At 36.8% G+C, this 19,113-nt stretch overlaps 1 protein-coding gene across 1 annotated transcript; it reads right to left on the bottom strand.

The window, feature by feature from the left end:
* Positions 1-1,791: 1,791 nt before the first annotated feature.
* Positions 1,792-19,005, bottom strand: LOC121296896 (protein arginine N-methyltransferase 9-like). The gene is made up of 15 exons (XM_041222806.1): positions 18,788-19,005; positions 17,406-17,611; positions 16,469-16,617; positions 15,883-16,119; positions 15,345-15,475; positions 14,859-14,883; positions 13,316-13,327; positions 11,413-11,515; positions 10,403-10,512; positions 9,069-9,261; positions 8,031-8,214; positions 3,770-4,478; positions 2,957-3,110; positions 2,450-2,572; positions 1,792-2,083 (listed from the first exon to the last, which is right to left on the bottom strand). The coding sequence occupies exons 2-15, from the start codon at positions 17,607-17,609 to the stop codon at positions 1,835-1,837; spliced, it is 2,583 nt and encodes an 860-aa protein (XP_041078740.1). The 5' UTR covers positions 17,610-17,611; positions 18,788-19,005; the 3' UTR covers positions 1,792-1,834.
* Between the last annotated feature and the right edge of the window lie 108 nt (positions 19,006-19,113).

The raw sequence follows: 19,113 nt of genomic DNA, 5'->3' as shown, positions 1-19,113 counted from the left end.
TTATAATACAACATTAAGTAGGTTTGAAATCTGCCTTCATCAAACCGGAGCTCCTATATCAGCCAATACAATCACAGTTAGCTTTTTTGTTTGCTCTTCATTGTTCCAGGTATTGTTGTGCTGTTAGATGCACAGTACCACTGATTGTTGCTGTGTCTACAGTCCGTCCCCGTCCCCCAAAAAAGTTTGATATGATGGGGTGGCAGTAGTTGCATTTTTTAATTATGTGTATAATGCTCAATAATATCAGTGCATAGTGATGCCTTTAACTCACACTGTCTTTGCCTATACCCAGCAAACCAGACAAAACTCAAAAATAAATATCTACATTTCATTTTTAAAAGCAACATGTTTTTATTTTATTTTAAACAAAACAAATGCATGATATTTGGGGTAATTGTGGGGGGGATTGCAATTAGGTTCTATTTAAACTATATATATATATATATGTTTCTGTTTATTGCTTGTACATGCAGCCATGAGGTCACAACAGACCGCCCACTGACTTTCCCCTGCTGCCTTTGGTGTGAACAGTGGTCACAGTGGGTTGGAGTAATGATTAGTTGTAGTGATTGTGAGATTAAAATGACTAGAAATGGAACCAGCATAAGATATTTTTGAGCTAGTTTTTTCCTTTAAGTCTGTATTTTGAACATGTTTATTTGGAGCTTTTATTGTTGTGGACTATTTGGTTGTCACTGTAGTTGCTGTTCTGTCTCTATGGCAGTGCGCTGTGTTTATTCATTTTTCAAAAGGGAAGCTCGGGAAAGAACAGAAATGAAGCACTCTGACAAACAGTTTATAGTATGTTGATGAAGAATTGTTATCGGCATGAGATGAGATGTCAGTGTGGTTAGTTGTGCGTACCATGTGAAAGATTTCTGGAAGCGCGCCTGGATATATACATATATACATACATACATACATACATCTTTTTTTTATTGTTTTAACTGGCGAGTGAGCGAGTGTCAGGCATTGCAAAATAATGTGGCAGGGGCAGTGCTATGATGCTCTGTAAATAGATATGCTATGGTTTGACTCTGGTGCTAAACTGTAAGACTGCACTGTGTCTATGGATTCGGCACAAATGCCGTCCTGGAGGCATTAAGCCCGGGACTGTCCCGCCCAATTAGGGACGGACGGTCACCCTAGCCAAACAAAATTCCCACAATCGCTTTATTGGCCAAACTGGGATTGGAACCATGGCTCTCTTGACAAAGTCATTTTCTGTACCTGTCAGTCCACGTCAGTCTCCCTAAAAATATACAATGTCTGGCAGATACTTATATTGCAGATAATTATTTTAACAACATAAAAAATTGAATCAAACAAATACTAAACAAATACTAGAAGACTATATATATATATATATATATATATATATATATATATATATATATATAATATATATATTGTAACAAAATTTAAATGATTTCATGATCAGACAAATTCACTGAAACGTTGCCATTTTATTATTTTTATGCTCTTGTACAATAGTTTATATATATATATATATATATATATTATATATATATATATATATATATATATATATATATGTTAATAATAAGAATTCCTGGGTAGGGTTCAGTCGACACCAGTAATCATCTCCATCATCTTTAGAAGGGTCAGCTTATTCCATCTCTTGACCCGATGTCGAGAATGTAATGGGTTAAATTGATTCTTCCCGAAGTAACGAAATTTAGGAGAGAATAACTGGGTACAGCATATTGCTTATTATATATATATATATATAGAGCATATATATTCATATATATAATCTATTATATCCATATATATATATATATAATATTAATTTTTGGAGAAGAAAGGGTCAGTCTGCAGAGCCCGTGGCAGTGTGTTCACCTCCTTTCTTGGCTGTGATTGACATGCTGTTTTTGTGTTGCTGAATGTTTAGTAGGAGCTGGTCACCAGCCTTAACCTCTATGGCTTCATCAAGGACCACAGCTGCTTGCTTCCAGTGGGAATCTTCACTGAAGGTACTCATGCTGATTTCATCATCCAGGTGAACTTGATACCAAAATGGGATGGCTGTCACTCTACCTGAAGAGCAGGCTTGTACCTAAGAGCAGTTAAAGTAGGGGTTGTGACTATTGCACCAGGTTATAATCTACAGTATTTTATTACCTAAATAACCAAACCGCAAGAAAAACACCTCCATCTAAAAAATTCTACAGATTAGTTCAATGGTTTGCTTGGATTCATCTTATCTCAAAAAAACATATATCACCTAGTTGAATAAAAAAAAAAACTACTTAGTTCTTTAATAGTAACGATGAAAAATATCAAATGTGCTTATTTTCAAAAACAAAAGTAACCTTGCATTTTTATCTAATTAAATTGTTCTTGCAAGACACATCATTTTCATTAGAAATTTGAAGATTTTTTTTTTTTTTTTTTCAAACTCAGTTTGAATGCAAAAATTCACCTTAACCTCTCTGCTGTTATAGTTTTCATTTGGGTACATGAGGTCCAGTGTGAACAGCTCAACCTTCTGGCTTAGATGGACACAGGGTAGGGTGTTAATATCCAGGAAGACATGGACTGGGACCTGCAATTTAAAGTTTATTTTGAAAAAAAAATCTACTGATAATATTTACACATGTACATACAAATCCTAGTCATGTTATTTAGTATAATTAATTCTGTAGTTACATTATGTAGCATGTATAATTCAGTGCTTGTTTTGCAAGTCAGGCTACTAGATTTGAGGACAACCTATGAACGTGGTAAATTGCTGGCAACTAGAAGAACCTCTTTTTAAGGCTTTGTTACTTGCAATCAATAGTTTTGTCAAGCTCAGAAATCATCCATGCCCTCAGTCTAACAGCAACCATTATTTATTGACCCAGTCGTGATTGGTGTTATCTTACTTTAACACAAAATGATACGGAACATAAATAAATACAATGATAAATAACGTAGGATTACTTACTGTGAACTGGTTAATGAAAGGGCCGATATTTAATCCTAGAGTAGGGTCTGTGCCCTGGACAGCACTCTCCTGCAGCAAGGTCTCAGACTCCACCAGCATACCGTACATCACTATGCGCCCAGGGAAAATCCTTCCACCAGGTTCGAGCAGACACCTACAGCATTGCAGAATTGAACACAAACAAAATGTTTTTTAAATGGACATGTCTACAAGCAAATGTGCGAAGGCCAAGAATGTCAGATCAATTACATAGATTAAAGCGCATCTTCACACATTTGTTTGATCCGGTCTTTAGAAGATAACTGTGCAGTGCCTTGGGATGTGTGAATGAAATAAGGAACTTTAGAAATGTAGATTGTATGGAATTGCAATTCTGATTTAAAATTACTTTAGCTTCCATTTAGAGAACTTACAAAAATTACAATGTGAGGGTGAAACTATTTCTATGAGAACTTGCAAAAAGCAGACTTTTCTTCACCTGAACAATACCATTGAGTTTGTTTTTAATGCTGCAAACAGTGTCGGATGTAAATAACTCAATTTAAATTACAACAATGTCCCTCGCCATGAGTGACTTCTTAAGCCCTATTTTAACATTATTACATACAGTAAAACTATGAACATTTGTAATATATATATATATATATATATATATATTATATATAATATATATATATATATATATATATATATATATATATATATATATATATATAGCGAACCTGTGGCACTGGTAACGTTCCACTCAGTATGATGGACAGATGGCAACCAAAGACATGTTTAGGAACTACAGAAGAACACAGTGTATCCCACCTGGCCAGGGCAGCCTTCTCCATCAGCTCTTGTCGAATCAGCCCACACGTCTCAATACAATCCAGGATGACTGCGCTCCACATCTTGTCTGTTGTAGGCCTCTGCAAAAGAGCCGAGTCATCTTCCACGTGATTGAGCCAAAACTCCAGCATTTCTTCACAAACTCCATTAGTCTCTGCCAAGATCTTAAGTACTGTTTGGTGCTGCTCTTTTTCCACTGAGCTATAGGCCTTCACTGACCCCAACTTGGCAGCTATCAGTGACAGGATGGAGAAGCCTTCTGAGACATCCAATACATATAAGGGGTCAGAGGCTGTATTTGAACAGTCCTGTCTCTGACTGTTCCCACAGTCTGCGCTGCAGTCCGTCCCATCCAGCACCATGCGCTCTGATTTACCACCTGCTCTTATGGAGGACAACAATTTGCTTAACGCTCTCTTAAAACTGTCATGGTACTTTACATTGTTAAGCAGGGCTATTTCAGAAGATTCCAGCATACACTTCCGCTGATCCCTGCCTTGGGTGGTCTGAAGGCAGGCTAAGGCGCTGCACAGTTCAGCTTCACTACTCGAACTCAAACTGGGATCTCCATCTAGTTCAGTTTCCATTCCATCTCCTGCCCTCACAAGAGAAACCATGCAGATCCTTAGATAGGCATCCTGGCATGAGACCTCCAATATCAGACTATCTCCAGGCTTTACTGCACAATCTGAAATTATCAACACAAAAAGTCACGATCAAAAATATAACAACCACTCCAGAATCTGACAGCTGGAGTTAGTGCAGGTCAAACATTACAAACACAATTCAGCTCATGCAATAAATTACATTATATGGAAGTAAAGTTGTTTACAAGTAGTTTTACAATTACCGGTAATTATTATATTGAGATTGTGCCTGCCTCATTGTTAAAGTACATGATGCTAACATTATAATTACAGTAACTCTTCTCTAATATATACAGTACTGTGCAAAAGTTTTAGGCAGGTGTGAAAAAATGCTGTAAAGTAAGAATGACTTCAAAAATAGACATCTTAATAGATTATATTTATCAATTAACTAAATGCAAAGTGAGTGAACAGAAGAAAAATCTAAATCAAATCCATATTTGGTGTGACCACCCTTTGCCTTCAAAACAGCATCAATTCTTCTAGGTACACTTGCACAAAGTCAGGGATTTTGTAGGCACAGTCAGGTGTATGGTTAAACAATTATACCAAACAGGTGCTAATGATCATCAATTCAATATGTAGGTTGAAAATCATTAACTGAAACAGAAACAGCTGTGTAGGAGGAATAAAACTGGGTGAGGAACAGCCAAACTCAGCTAACAAGGTGAGGTTGCTGAAGACAGTTTACTGTCAAAAGTCATACACCGTGGCAAGACTGAGCACAGCAACAAGACACAAGGTAGTTATACTGCATCAGCAAGGTCTATCCCAGGCAGAAATTTCAAGGCAGACAGGGGTTTCCAGATGTGCTGTCCAAGCTGTTTTGAAGAAGCACAAAGAAACGGGCAATGTTGAGGACCGTAGATGCAGTGGTCGGCCAAGGAAACTTACTGCAGCAGATGAAAGACACATCATGCTTACTTCCCTTTGCAATCGGAAGATGTCCAGCAGTGCCATCAGCTTAGAGTTGGCAGAAAACAGTGGGACCCTGGTACACCCATCTCCTGTCCGGAGAAGTCTGTTCAGAAGTGGCCTTCATGGAAGACTTGCGGCCAAAAAGCCATACCTCCGACGTGGAAACAAGGCCAAGCAACTCAACTATGCACAAAAACACAGGAACTGGGGTGCAGAAAAATGGCAGCAGGTGCTCTGGACTGATGAGTCAAAATTTGAAATATTTGGCTGTAGCAGAAGGCAGTTTGTTCACCGAAGGGCTGGAGAGCTGTACATGAATGAGTGTCTGCAGGCAACAGTGAAGCATGGTGGAGGTTCCTTGCAAGTTTGGGGCTGCATTTCTGCAAATGGAGTTGGGGATTTGGTCAGAATTAATGGTCTCCTCAATGCTGAGAAGTACAGGCAGATACTTATCCATCATGCAATACCATCAGGGACGCGTCTGATTGGCCCCAAATTTATTCTGCAGCATGACAACGACCCCAAACATACAGAGAAAGTCATTAAGAACTATCTTCAGCGTAAAGAAGAACAAGGAGTCCAGGAAGTGATGGTATGGCCCCCATAGAGCCCTGATCTCAACATCATCTAGTCTGTTTGGGATTACATGAAGAGAGAGAAGAAACCGAGGCTGCTTAAATCCACCGAAGAACTGTGGTTAGTTCTCCAAGATGTTTGGGCCAACCTACCTGCCGAGTTCCTTCAAAAACTGTGTGCAAGTGTACCTAGAAGAATTGATGCCGTTTTGAAGGCAAAGGGTGGTCACACCAAATATTGATTTGATGTAGATTTTTCTTCTGTTCACTCACTTTGCATTTTGTTAATTGATAAATATAAACTATTACCATGTCTATTTTTGAAAGCATTCTTCCTTTACAGCATTTTTTCACACCTGCCTAAAACTTTTGCACAGTACTGTGTATATTACCATCACTTGGCATATCTCATACATTACTATAGAAAGGATGTACAAATTATGTGTATTTGATTTGTAATGGCACTCTTTTCCATGCTGCACCTCTCTTGAAGGAAGGCAGTCGACAAACTAAGGAGTTTGAGTTCTTGTAGGAAAACAGTTTTGAAAAATACATTTTCCTGTCATTTCTTTAAATATTATACATTTTTAAAAGAACTCCCAAAAGCTTTAAGCATTGGCGTATCTGAAGGAGTGCTCCATACATGTTCTTCACAATTCACCGTAAAAACATAAAATATTTTAAATAAAATAAATGTGCTTGTTTCATATAGGTAAATGTGAGGCCTAAGAAATATTGGCAATACATATTAGGTAAAATTTATTGTAAATTATTTTGCAAGCACCATGCACTTTAATTAATCTCGCTAAATATATCTTCTGTATACATATGTAATTATTATTACTCCCAAAAATTATTATTCCCTCTCACTTAAACTGGAAGTCAAACTCAGTCACAAAACAAAGCAGATTCCCTTTCAGAAACATCTGTTTACAGCTACAGAACAGTGAAGAGCCATCAACATCTTGGAGGCGATCAATATTTATCACATGAAGGAATTTCACAGGCAATCACAGTAAACATACTGCTACAGTCAAATCAAAGGTGCCTCCATGTTCCCTTGCTGATGTTCTGTATAGCTATGTTTTCTTTTGAGACTTTATTAGTTTCTATTTCACTTTCTTGTCAAACTGTAATGACTAATACTGTTCCTTAGGCACAGTGGATTTGTGCAAATTTAAGTAACAAGTGAAATTAGTTTTGAAGGTCCTCCAGAGCAAGACTGAGACTATCCATATTGCATTGTGCTTAAGCCTGCAGTGCCCTGCAAGCCCTATATACAAATGTGGTATATATTACATCCCCTAGAGAGCTATCTGCCTCTGGAGGACAAAGGCCAGTCCGCCTGAGCTCACCAGGCACCTGGCCAGTGGGGTCCACTGTAGCCCGATGAGGACAAAAAGTCCCTGCCAGTTTTGCCTCCCTATCACAGGGAGTGCTTGAGCCAATGCAACGTTCCCTCCAGAATCCCCAGCAAAGATCGACAACTTTGCACAGCCAGGAAGTGAACTTGGGCTCCTCTGACAGTATGACACCCTGCACACCACGCGGCTGTGCTTTTATCAGACGCGTCACTTGGGACACCTCAGGGTCTTTCTTTTAAGATCATACAAAAAACACTTAGGAGTCAGACCAAACTATATTATTAAGATATTATTTTAGTCAAAAAGTCTTTCCAAGTGTTTTGTGTGAATAGTTATAATGTACATTACGAGACTAATGGAAACACATTTGATTGAAACGTTTGCTAAAGTGTATACATTTATTTTTAGAATTTCATTTAAAATCCTTCACCAGCTAATCACATGCCATAATTCTTGCTCAGTTTACTGGATGAAAAAAACCAAACAATAAATAAATAAATAAATAAATAAATAAAGCCATGTTATTATACAATATGGTAATACATGAATAAACTGCTATCTGGACCTGAATACAGAATAGAATTCCCAATAGTTACTAACAATGTGAAATCGTTTGAAAATAAAATATATATATACTTTTGTAAATTCTTAATAGTCAATGTAAACATGCAACTCTTTCCAACAACAAAAACATTTCTATGTATTCTTTAAAAAAAAAAAAAAAAAAAAAACTTACCAAGCAGATTCTGCACTGGATAGACAGCCTGCTCCCAGCAGGTCTCTTCCTCAGGCCCTGTTGAAAGGCTGTTCTCCTCATCAAGTTGTAAAACAAACCAGGCAACAATGGCGTCTAACACACCATGTTTGGTAATAGGCAAACAGATCCGAGATGGCTTCTGAGAGCACAGGCCTCCCAGCTCCTGCAAATACATAGAACACCACTTAGAATTAAAAAAAATATATATATATATATATATATATATATATATATTTTTTTTTTTTTAGTATTTTGCAGATAACTTAAAGCTGTTAAATGAAAGTGTAATTTGTTTAAACTAATATATATATATATATATATATATATATATTATATATATATATATATATATATATATATATATATATATATATATATATATATATATATATATATATATATATTAGTTTAAACAAATTACACTTTCATTTAACAGCTTTAAGTTATCTGCAAAATACTAAAAAAAAATAAATGCTTTCCACTGTATTACTCCTTTGTAGTTTTTGTGACTGGGGGATTAGCTGTTGTCAGAAATCAGGCAGCTCAACAGAAAGGGAAAAAGACATATTTTTTAATCAATGTTTTAGGCTACTACACTTCCCTATCAACCAGTATAACTGCACCAGTCAGTCTACATTCAAAACAATCTACAGCATGCAGAAATGTTGGATAATCACAAGGTTAAGGCTACATGCACCCTGTCCCAATAAGTCTCTCTTAAAATCAATTTCCATTGACAGGTACAGTTTTACGTACTGCCAGCCATGCAGGGAAGGTTTAAGACAAAAAGTCACATTATTTCACAGACAGTCAGAGGTCCTTGTTATGGCTCGTGCACACATGAACATATAAAGGCAAAGTCATGTGTTAGACTTGTCCATCACACAGGAATAAAAACACTACTTAGTCAAATGTGGTGGGCTGAAACAAATCGCATTCTTATTTAGGCCTCCTCATGTATTTACAGCAACAGACACAAAGTATGCATTATCATTTGTGTAGAGTGGTGCAGTGTACCTGTGGGCTGTTGAAATCAACAGTGAGAGCCTGGAAGTGCTCAGTCAGAGGGGTGTACCCCCCAGGAACCCGGCTCAGCCTTTCTGTGGTATAAGGTTCTGTAGAGTCATCCGAGTCTGTGGAGTAGATGGCAGGACTGTGGAGCTCTGGGGCTGCTGTCAAACACACCCCTCCCACTTCGACCACACCTAGCCTGCAGAGAGTCCGTGCAAAGAAGATAAGCAAATTCAACTGAATATAAATGTGCGATTCAAATTTTGTTCAATCTGCCTATAGTACAATATGTGAATTAATAAACCTCCATCCCCTTCCCCTACAGTCAGCACTTGGATATCCGTTACCCAGATACGCGTCACTAGCGTTTTACCACCCTTGTTTTAAGAATAAAATCAATCCCCATTATATATATATATATATATATATATATATATATATATATATATATATATATATATATATATATATATATATATGTGTGTGTGTGTGTGGGGGAGGCGTGTAACAACTTAATGCACTTACGCGTCACACGCGATTTTCGACTCCGTCACCAGTTTTCTGATACGAAGCCCATCTCTTCAATGTTACAGTTTATCTGAATATCCGTCACAGCCCGCGTTTAAAAAAATAAATAAAATCTATCTAATGCCAAATCATTCATTCTTATATTGTTCACTTACACAGTGCTTCTTCCAGTTTCACCTGACGAAAATGAAGCCAAAACAAAGCGAACCAGACAAGCGAGGGTAATGTAACAGTTAATCAGTAAACTTTTTTTTTTTGTTTATTTTTTTATCTTTTGGTTTTGCTAAATTGCACTGCTTTTTATGTTGTATGCAGTTCTGTGCATGGATAGTATTTAGAGTTCATTTTGCTGCTTCATTTTGGTCGTGAATGGGAAATTTTACATACTGCTACAATACATACTGGATTTAAAAGTATGTACTGTATTACAGTTAACATGCCATCTCTTTAGTTTTGGCATGGGATATTTTCAGAATCATATAATTCTAAATATAGTACAGTACCAACAAAACCAATACAGTACATCTAAATGGAAGCCTGCTTATTTTAAAACACATTATTTTCAGCTATGTATTTTTTTATATTGTATTTTTGTTTGTGTTCCCTGAAAAATGGACAAGGGTTGGAACAGGCCAAAATGAAATAGTCAGATATGCATCACACGTGTTTAAACGTCACTGAAGTCAAAACTTTATAGGTTCGGACATGTGAGTGCTGACTGTAGTTACAAATAAGTCTTAAATAAAATATATTCAACATAGCTTTTTAAATTTTAACTTAGAGGTCCAGAGTTTCTTTCAGTAAAGTCTTACCTGTGATGTCTGCGTATCTCTGGGCATTGCACTGCCATCCCAAACACAGTGGCACTTGCAGGAATGACACGACCCACTCCACTAGAGGGAACAGCTTGGCCTTCTGAAATCTGAGCGGGGAAAAAAAAAAGTCTGCCTTGCCGCCAACTTAAATTCCAGTCAGTCCAAAGAAGTAAGCATTTGCCATTTTAATTAGATTATTTTAAAAAGGCTTTCCTAAAGTATACCAGTACTACAGCAGAAACATATTCCTGTTGATATTAGCCTGCCTGATAAAGTAGTTTTACAGATATACTACCAATTGCAATTACTGTTTTCTACACTGGATGTCACTAATGGCTAAATGTTTAATGTACCAGAAAACCTGAAGAAAAATAAAAAATTTAAATGAAAAAAGAACTGATGAGAATTTAAGTACACTAAGCTTGTTCAGACAATCTATTCATTGTGTGTGTGTGTGTGTGTGTGTGTGTGTGTGTGTGTGTGTGTGTGTGTATATATATATATAAATAAATTGAAAAAAAAGTTTCTTAAAGATCAGCTTTATTGAAAATGTAATATTTTTTAAATAAATGAATAGTTTATGCCAGGGGTGATACTAAAATATTTATATATATATATTTTAATTAGAATGGATTTTCTATTTTTTGATAAGCCACTCTTTGACAGTCAATTTTAGAAACATGCATTCCTTGTGTAAATTCTCTTTCATGAAGCTACAACAACCAATGACTTTTGGCTGACAAAGCTGACCTCAAAAGAGCCATCCAGTTACTCTTTGCTGCAGTTCAATTCTGAGCACCTTATAAGGGAAGTCTTTTTGTGTTGCAGCTGAAGCATTAAATTGCACAAGTGTCTATTGCACTGAAAGCATTTTATTAGGCTTGCTCAGTAGTAACCACAGATATTTCAGGGTTCCTAAATGAGCTACCAGATAGATCAGTAGCAGCGTACTGCTTCAGTACCAGGCTAGGAGACAACAAACAAAAAAATGTACACATGGTGCTTACCTGGGGTGGTAAAAGCAAGTGTTTCCAAGCATGAATCAAAGTTTCCACAATGCCTTCACCAAACAGCCCTGCGTCTACTGTTTCTGTCACTACCAGTGAAACTCTGCCAAAATAAAGTTAAATACATCTCCTGTTATCTCATAAACCCACCAGCAATACATGTGATAAGGGATTATCAAAGCCAGAATTCTTTTTGTTTTTTGACAAGATTTTTTTTTGGCATATAGTTAGTTGCCGAGGGTTAACAGGGCTTACAGGCAAACTATGCCCAAATTCATGTGTTCCATACCAAATACCTTTAGAAAAAAAGCACACACACACACACACCCACAAAGAAAATTAACAATTACTGTAAAACTGACCCATATTTCAGTTATGTTTTTTAAAGTTATAAAAAGTGTTCACAGTATGGAACATTTACTTTTCTGTAGGAAGTGCCATATACTTTGCATTGACCACAAGACTGAAAGAATGGATGTTGTTTTTCTCGATCTAGTTTACCAAACCTCCAAATCCCTTATTTTCTTGTGACATTGAACTTCCTCCCAGCACCAGAATAAAGTAAAATAAATGATTACAAATTGGCTTTGACTAAAGAACCGCTACAAGCAGGGAAAGAACATGCTAAGTCTGGATCATACCGTCGCAGATGAATGTGATATGTCAGACATAGACAGCTTTGAAAACTGTACAGCTTCACTATTTGCTGTATGAAGGATGCAGACTTTTTGACTGCGCCGTTGTCATTCATACTTTAAATACATACTGCATTCGTGAAATTGGAATTTTTGTTAGGAGGTGCTGAGTTTGTACCTCTTATGTAAGAGGTTTAAAAAAATCAAAAGCGACGTTGTTGGTACATTGTCCTTTCAACCAACAGAGAATCCGAAAGGGAGAATTTTGAACATTAATTAGAGAGATGAAGGTAAGACACTTTTAGAATGACAGGTGAAAGTTTTGATGACCTGTTAAACAGATTGGGAACATTGCTTCAACACAAAAATACACAGCGATGCCAGCGACACCTGCAGAAAGACTTGCACTTACACTGCACATACTGTCAACTGGCAATTCCCAGCAAAGGCTTTACATTATCCCCAGTCCTTTTCTACTTTAATCAAATTATACACACCGATGCGGTTCTATTCTTTGGGCATCTCTACATTATTTAAGGTGAGGGTCTATATAAACGTGAATATTTACAAATGTATTCTATTCCTCAAAGTCTTGCTCCAAGATGGTTTCCAGCGTATGCAACAAATGTTGACTTTTTTCTATATCATCCGACCCCATGCGATTTCAATTCGCAGATGGATGAGAAAAGGCTATATCTCTTTCCAAAACAAGACGCATGTCACAAGAGTGTGGGTGACGTAATTCAAACCTGTTGCACAGGGTCAGAGACCCTTGACTCCAACAACAAATGATGTTGGAGTCTGAAATATAAAACAGCTTTAAGGCTCCTGGTAATTTATTAATTATACTTCCAAGTACCCCACAAAACCAGTTATACCACAAAACCAGTTCATTATATGTAACCTTGGTTGTGGCCAAAACGGAAGGCCAAAAAGGTGTCTAACAGTCCAAAGCACCTTTGACTATTTGTATAGTCCAATTTCTGTGTTCTTGTGCATATTTTAGCCTTTTAGTGGTGTTCCCCTTTCTTAACAGAAGTGTTCTTACTGCAACACATCCTTTAAGTCCTGATTTCAACAGTGACCTTTGTCTGTTAATTTAATGGTCAACAACACCTGTGCCTTCAGACAGTTCTGTTGTCAATTCAACTCTTGTCTTCTTTCTATTCCTTAATGATATTATCTTCAAGTATTGCTCATCCTTGTTAGACAGGTTTTTGGGTCTTCCAGTCCTGGGTTTGTCAATTACAGATGATCTTTCTCTGTACTTGTTGATTATGCTTTGGATACCACACCTTGCAAATCGAGTGATACTAGCTTTTTCACTCAATGTTTATCCTTCTTTATGCAAGTCAAGGTTGTTATAATGCATCAGGATAGAAAAATGCAACATGTCTAAGACTTTCTGCACAACAGTGTGTGTGTGTATGTGTGTAATTATATGTACATACATATATATATATATCAAAAGTTTGAGTACACCTGCTTGAAACCAGGTTTTTCATGACTATCTATGCTTTTAACTGTATATACTTGTCTATAAACACTTAATATTTCATTATATGATACGTGTACTTATATAAGCTGATAATCATATGTGAATTGCATTCAAAATTTTAATTTTTAAATGAAAATGTAAATCTTGTCAATTTCAATGAAATGGTCACCTAAAGCAAAGGGATTTCAGTCTGAAGCACAAATCATTTAAAAGTCTGAAATGTGAATAAGATGGTGTTAGAACAATGGCCTAAGTATAAAAGTGTCTTTGTTAGATGTTCTCCGAGTTAACTAGCATGTTACCTAATTTACCTTTTGTCACCAATTATTGTTAACAGATGAGGGTCCATGATTACTATAAATATAGGTAGCGTAGGCACAAGTTTGTCATTCCTGAATGTAAGGGAGCGGAAAATGACAAAATACGCTCAGTTAAGCAAAGAAAAAAGACAGTCTGTAATTACTTTAAGAAATGAAGGTCAATCTTTAAGACAAATTGCAAGAACTCTGCAAGTGTCTGTAACTGCTGTGGCCAAGACCATCAAACTATTTGAAGAAACTGGCACTCATGAGGACCGAACAAGGTCAGGAAGGCCAAGGGTGACCTCAGAATCAAAGAACAAGTTTATTCGAGTCACAAGTCTGTGAAACCGGCGATTAACTGCCCCTGAAATACAAGCTCAGCTAAATGTTACTAGAAGTACAGATGTTTCAACATCAGCTGTTCAGAAGAGATTGCATGAAGCTGGCCTAACTTGAAGAATTGCTGCAAAGAAACCATTGTTAAGAGTGCAGAACAAGAGGAAAAGACTTGCCTGGGCCAAAAAACACAGAAACTGGACGTTTGAGGAGTGGAAGTCGGTCTTATGGACCGATGAGTCAAAATTTGAAATATTTAGGTCCAACCGCCGAGTATTTGTAAGACACAGAGAGGGTGAGCGCATGAGTTCTGCATGTGTGGTTCCCACTGTCAAGCATGGAGGAATCATGGTCTGGGGTTGCTTTGCTGGTGACAAAGTTGGTGATCTTAACAAGTCCATGGCAAGCTCAACCAGCATAGCTATCATAGCATACCTCAGAGGCATGCCATTCCATCAGGATTACGGCTAGTTGGGCAGTCCTTCATTCCTCAGCAAGATAATGACCCAAAACACACCTCAAAGTTGTGCAAGAACTATCTGGTGAAGAAGGAAAGTGAAGGACAACTCAATCTAATGACCTGGCCTGCCCAGTCTCCAGACCTCATTCCCACAGAACTTGTATGGGACAAACTGGACAGAAGAGTCAAAGCAAAGCTACCCACAAGTGCTCTACTTCTCTGGGAATTGCTGCGGAAGAGCTGGGAAGACATGTTGAGTGATTTCCTGCTGAAACTTGTTAACAGAATGCCTCGTGTTTGTGAGGCTGTTATTATGGCAAAGGGTTGCTATTTTGAGGAATCCAAGATTTAGTGGCAATTTTCAATTTTCTTGAAAATTGCTTTGATACTCCTTATGTTTTGTTTTGTATATTGTAACGTGTTTTCATTTTCAACTATTTACAGAAACGTATACGACATAAAACATTGTCAATTATGAAAAAAACTAGTTTCTAGCAAGTGTACTCAAACTTTTGACTGGTACTTTGTTATATATATATATATATATATATATATATATATATATATATATATATATATATATATATATATATATATATATCTATATATATATATATCTATATATATATCTTATATATATAATATCTTATATACTCTAGATATATAGGATGGACAACCCCTATAGAAATCCCTAAAGGTACAGGATATCTTGTAGGGCTTGATCTCTCCTTCCATAGCATTGGCTGATACCACCTCACAGGCAAGTTCATACATGGTGTTGGATAGCTCACAGGCACACACTTCAGAAGCACCTGCTTTTTTAGCAAACATACTGAGAGAACACAAACATATATGAACGTATATGAACATGTCCTTATAAACAAAGTATTTCCCCATGGTTATACTATGCCTTTACCATAGTTTATACTTCATAATGCTTAGCTGTGCTTTCACTATGCTTTGCTTTTACTATGGGACACTTTTATATTGGTGTACTGCACACTAAACAGTATACAGTTCAGATAACAAGTCTGAGAACAAGTGATGCTTACTTGTTCAAATTTTCTTTTAACACAGTTGGGCAGACTGCGACATGCATTGGAATATGTGTAATTCAACACCCTAAAGGTTAATGGGCTGGTAAAGGTTTGAGAGTTTGCAAATTATTTACAATGTTGTTGGTTTTGCATCTTTACAAATAACATAAGCTTTGAGGTAAATTATCCCTATACAACTTACCTTAGAATGCCAGTGCCTGTCCCTATATCCAGCACGGTGTTGTACCCAGACTGCACTGCTTTTTGGATGGCCCGCTGGTATTTTGCGTTCCTCTTGTGGTCATTCAGCATCAGGAAATGCCAGCGCTCCACCAACCAGTTAGCCACTCTGTGGAAATTCTCCTTGGCATCAACAAAATCTGGTTTTAGCTTCAGAGCTTTGTGGAAATAGCCAGCTGCTTCATCTCGAAACCCCAATCTATGGAAAAAGCAAACCAAAAACAAAATTAACTTACATGTTTTTAAAAATTGGACTAATCCAATTTGGTTAAAGTGGTTCTGCAGTACTCGATTGAAAAAGCAGCTGCATATGTCAAATGCTAATACTGTGAAGATTAGCAGCGCATCGGTTATTACAGTAAACACCGAACTATGAGTTTATCATCATTGGGTTGTGTTTTTTTAACCCACTTGTGACTCTTCAGCTAAATGAACAAGATGAAGAAATTAAAAAAAAAGTCCAGTCCTTTGAATGCTCATTACAAAGCCTGTCCACATTGCACATGAAAACCCTTCCTGTACAGCATTCGGAAATTATGATGACAAACCTGAAAAGGTGTTCTCCCATACTGTTGACAATGACTTCATCATTAGGAAACAGCTCAAGCGCCTGCTCATAGCAATCAAATATATCCTGGATACGGCTGAGGACATCCAGCTCTTCTGCCCATTTGAAAAGAGTAAATCTGAACGATTCCTATAGAACAAGAAAAATAATATAAAATCTTACCCAAGTCAAATGTTTACAAATGTTGTGGTTTAACCATTGTTAAAGATATGCATGTCAAATATAGATGTTGGCCTTAAATTCAGTGGTATTTGTAAATTATGAAGACAATTCCAAAAATTCAAAACAATCACAATCCCTAAGTTTCACATACAGGCATGTTATTTACTGTACCATTAACATAAAGTAATGACAATAAATAACCAGTTAGCAAATGGGGCCCTGTTAGGATATAATTGTAAACTGCACTTTTTAAATTTTGAAACAACACACAGTCTAGGGTTCTCACTTGCACTACTGCTATTTTCACTTGCACTCAACATCACAATATATAAAACTGACATCAAAACTTTCATATCTCATAGTAAAATGAGACATGATTGTGTGACACTGCAGTTTAAATGGCATTAGTATATATATATATATATATATATATATATATATATATATATATATATACACACACACACACACACACACACACACACACACACATATATATATATATATATATTAACAAAATATCAGTTAGTATGTCCAGATTGAAGGTTAAATTAAAACAGTTATATAAAAAACAAGCTTTGCTTAGGCAAACAGAAAAGATACTCAAACATCTGAGTGACTGCTGCAGTGTTTTTTCCCAGATTTGAAATCTTCCAGGAGTGCTGGGAATTGGTAATGAGACTCAAGACAGCCAATCAAGCACCTGGCTTCTTCAAATATACTTTTTCTCATGTGCATTACTGAATCTCACTCACTCTGGCAAAATCCTTCAGAGCAGGGGCCAGATTAAGCACCAGGAGATAGTGTGCAAAGGCTGTTCCATAGTCCTGATTAACCAGACACTGCTGTGCACTTTCTAGAGACCTGGAGACCAGCTCATTCCTGGCAGCATCTCCTCCCACCACTCTACGATTCCGTCTCACACGATTGGGTCTGGGTCTGGTGCTGGGGTTGGGCATTCCTTTAAAACAACATGGAAGTTCATATGATCAGGCAGAAGCTAGGATCACTTATAGTAATATTTTAAAAACATAACCTGGTTATGGAGGGCCGCTGTCCCTCCTGGTTTTTGTTCCAACTGTACCCTACATTACTTAATTGGACCAATGAATTGCTTATTAGAAGCTTAACTGGTCCAATTAATCAATTTAATGTACATTTAGAACACAAACCAGGAGGCACAGCAGCCCTCCAGAACCAGGGTTAAGCAGCCCTGCTCTGGTGTCTACAGTATTTACCCTTTAGTTGGTCAACTTCCCAACTTTAAAAATAATGTGCTCAATACACATATACTTTAAATCATTACACGATTCCACCAACTTTTACATTTCCTTACTAGAGCACTACTTATTCAGTGTAGCTATTTAACTGTACAGTTGATAATGCATTTGACAATAAATATCTCAAACCTATTTACTCCAAACTGTCAGTGGCACATTTGTATTGTAAAGTTTAGGGGATTTAAATAGTAACTTGTTTCTTATTCGTTTTAGAATTTCAAATTATGTTTTGTTTTGTTTTTTTGTTTGTTTTTTCCTAATAAAGCATATGCTAAAAAGAGTTTAGTAGACATGACTATGGTATAGATCAGGGCTTCTCAAACTCGGTCCTGAGGACCCCCTGTAGCTGCTGGTTTTCATTCCAACCGAGCTTTCAATTACTTAACTAGACCCTTAATTGAACTGATCATTTTCTTAGTAAGACATTTTTATTTCTTGTCAGCTACAGAACAGTTGCATATTTAAAGGTAGCTATAACATTTGAAAAGCAACTTGCACTGCAATAAGTTGAAAACAAGTAAAAATGTCTAATTAAGCAAATTATCAGTTCAATTAAGGGTCTAGTTAAGTAATTGAGAGCTCGGTTGGAATGCAAACCAGCAGCCACAGGGGGTCCTCAGGACGGAATCTGAGTCCTGGTATAAACATAGAACATATTTTACTACTGCGATATACAACTGCAGGGGCTTTTAGAAAATGTGAGGGGGAATCACCGTAATTCCACCTTTCATTTTCTATACAAAAACATACAGCAGTGTATCTATGAATATTGTATGCACAACTACGGAGAATAGTTTACACAAAATGCAGTGGGCAAAAATATCACAATAAAAAAAGATCAAACTCCAAAAACTCACTGGAGTGTTAGCACACACAGTAACTCTGTCAGGTGTGAAGAATCCGGAGACGTAGTTTAACCCTCCTCTTCTCCAAACTCAATTAAAATAAATTTCAATTCAAGGCTATTCAAATTCCACTGTACCACATTCCTCGTTACAAAAGTTCCGATAAAAAATACGTATTTATTCACATACTTTCTGTGTTACGCTTCATCACGAAGTTCGAAGGAGCACAAAGTTTGCTGCAACAACAGTTCCGGTTTATCAACTGTTCCTACTTGTAAACTGTGTAAAATGTAGAAACTGGATTATGCAATACAACGTATGGTGTATTTTATTTTATT

Source organism: Polyodon spathula, chromosome 2 (assembly GCF_017654505.1).
Source record: "Polyodon spathula isolate WHYD16114869_AA chromosome 2, ASM1765450v1, whole genome shotgun sequence".
Lineage (NCBI taxonomy): Eukaryota > Metazoa > Chordata > Actinopteri > Acipenseriformes > Polyodontidae > Polyodon > Polyodon spathula.
The sequence above is the reverse complement of the archived record's forward strand: the minus strand, read 5'-3'. Positions and strand labels throughout refer to the sequence as shown.

What these genes read in the sequence shown, in the direction of transcription:
- LOC121296896 (XM_041222806.1), bottom strand. Translation starts at nt 17,609, where the DNA reads ATGCCCAACCCCAGCACCAGACCCAGACCCAATCGTGTGAGACGGAAT. An exon ending in ATGGGAGAACACCTTTTCAG is followed by an intron (nt 16,120 to 16,468) that starts GTTTGTCATCAT and finishes CTTTTTCCATAG; the next exon opens with ATTGGGGTTTCGAGATGAAG. An exon ending in GAGATACGCAGACATCACAG is followed by an intron (nt 9,262 to 10,402) that starts GTAAGACTTTAC and finishes GACTCTCTGCAG; the next exon opens with GCTAGGTGTGGTCGAAGTGG.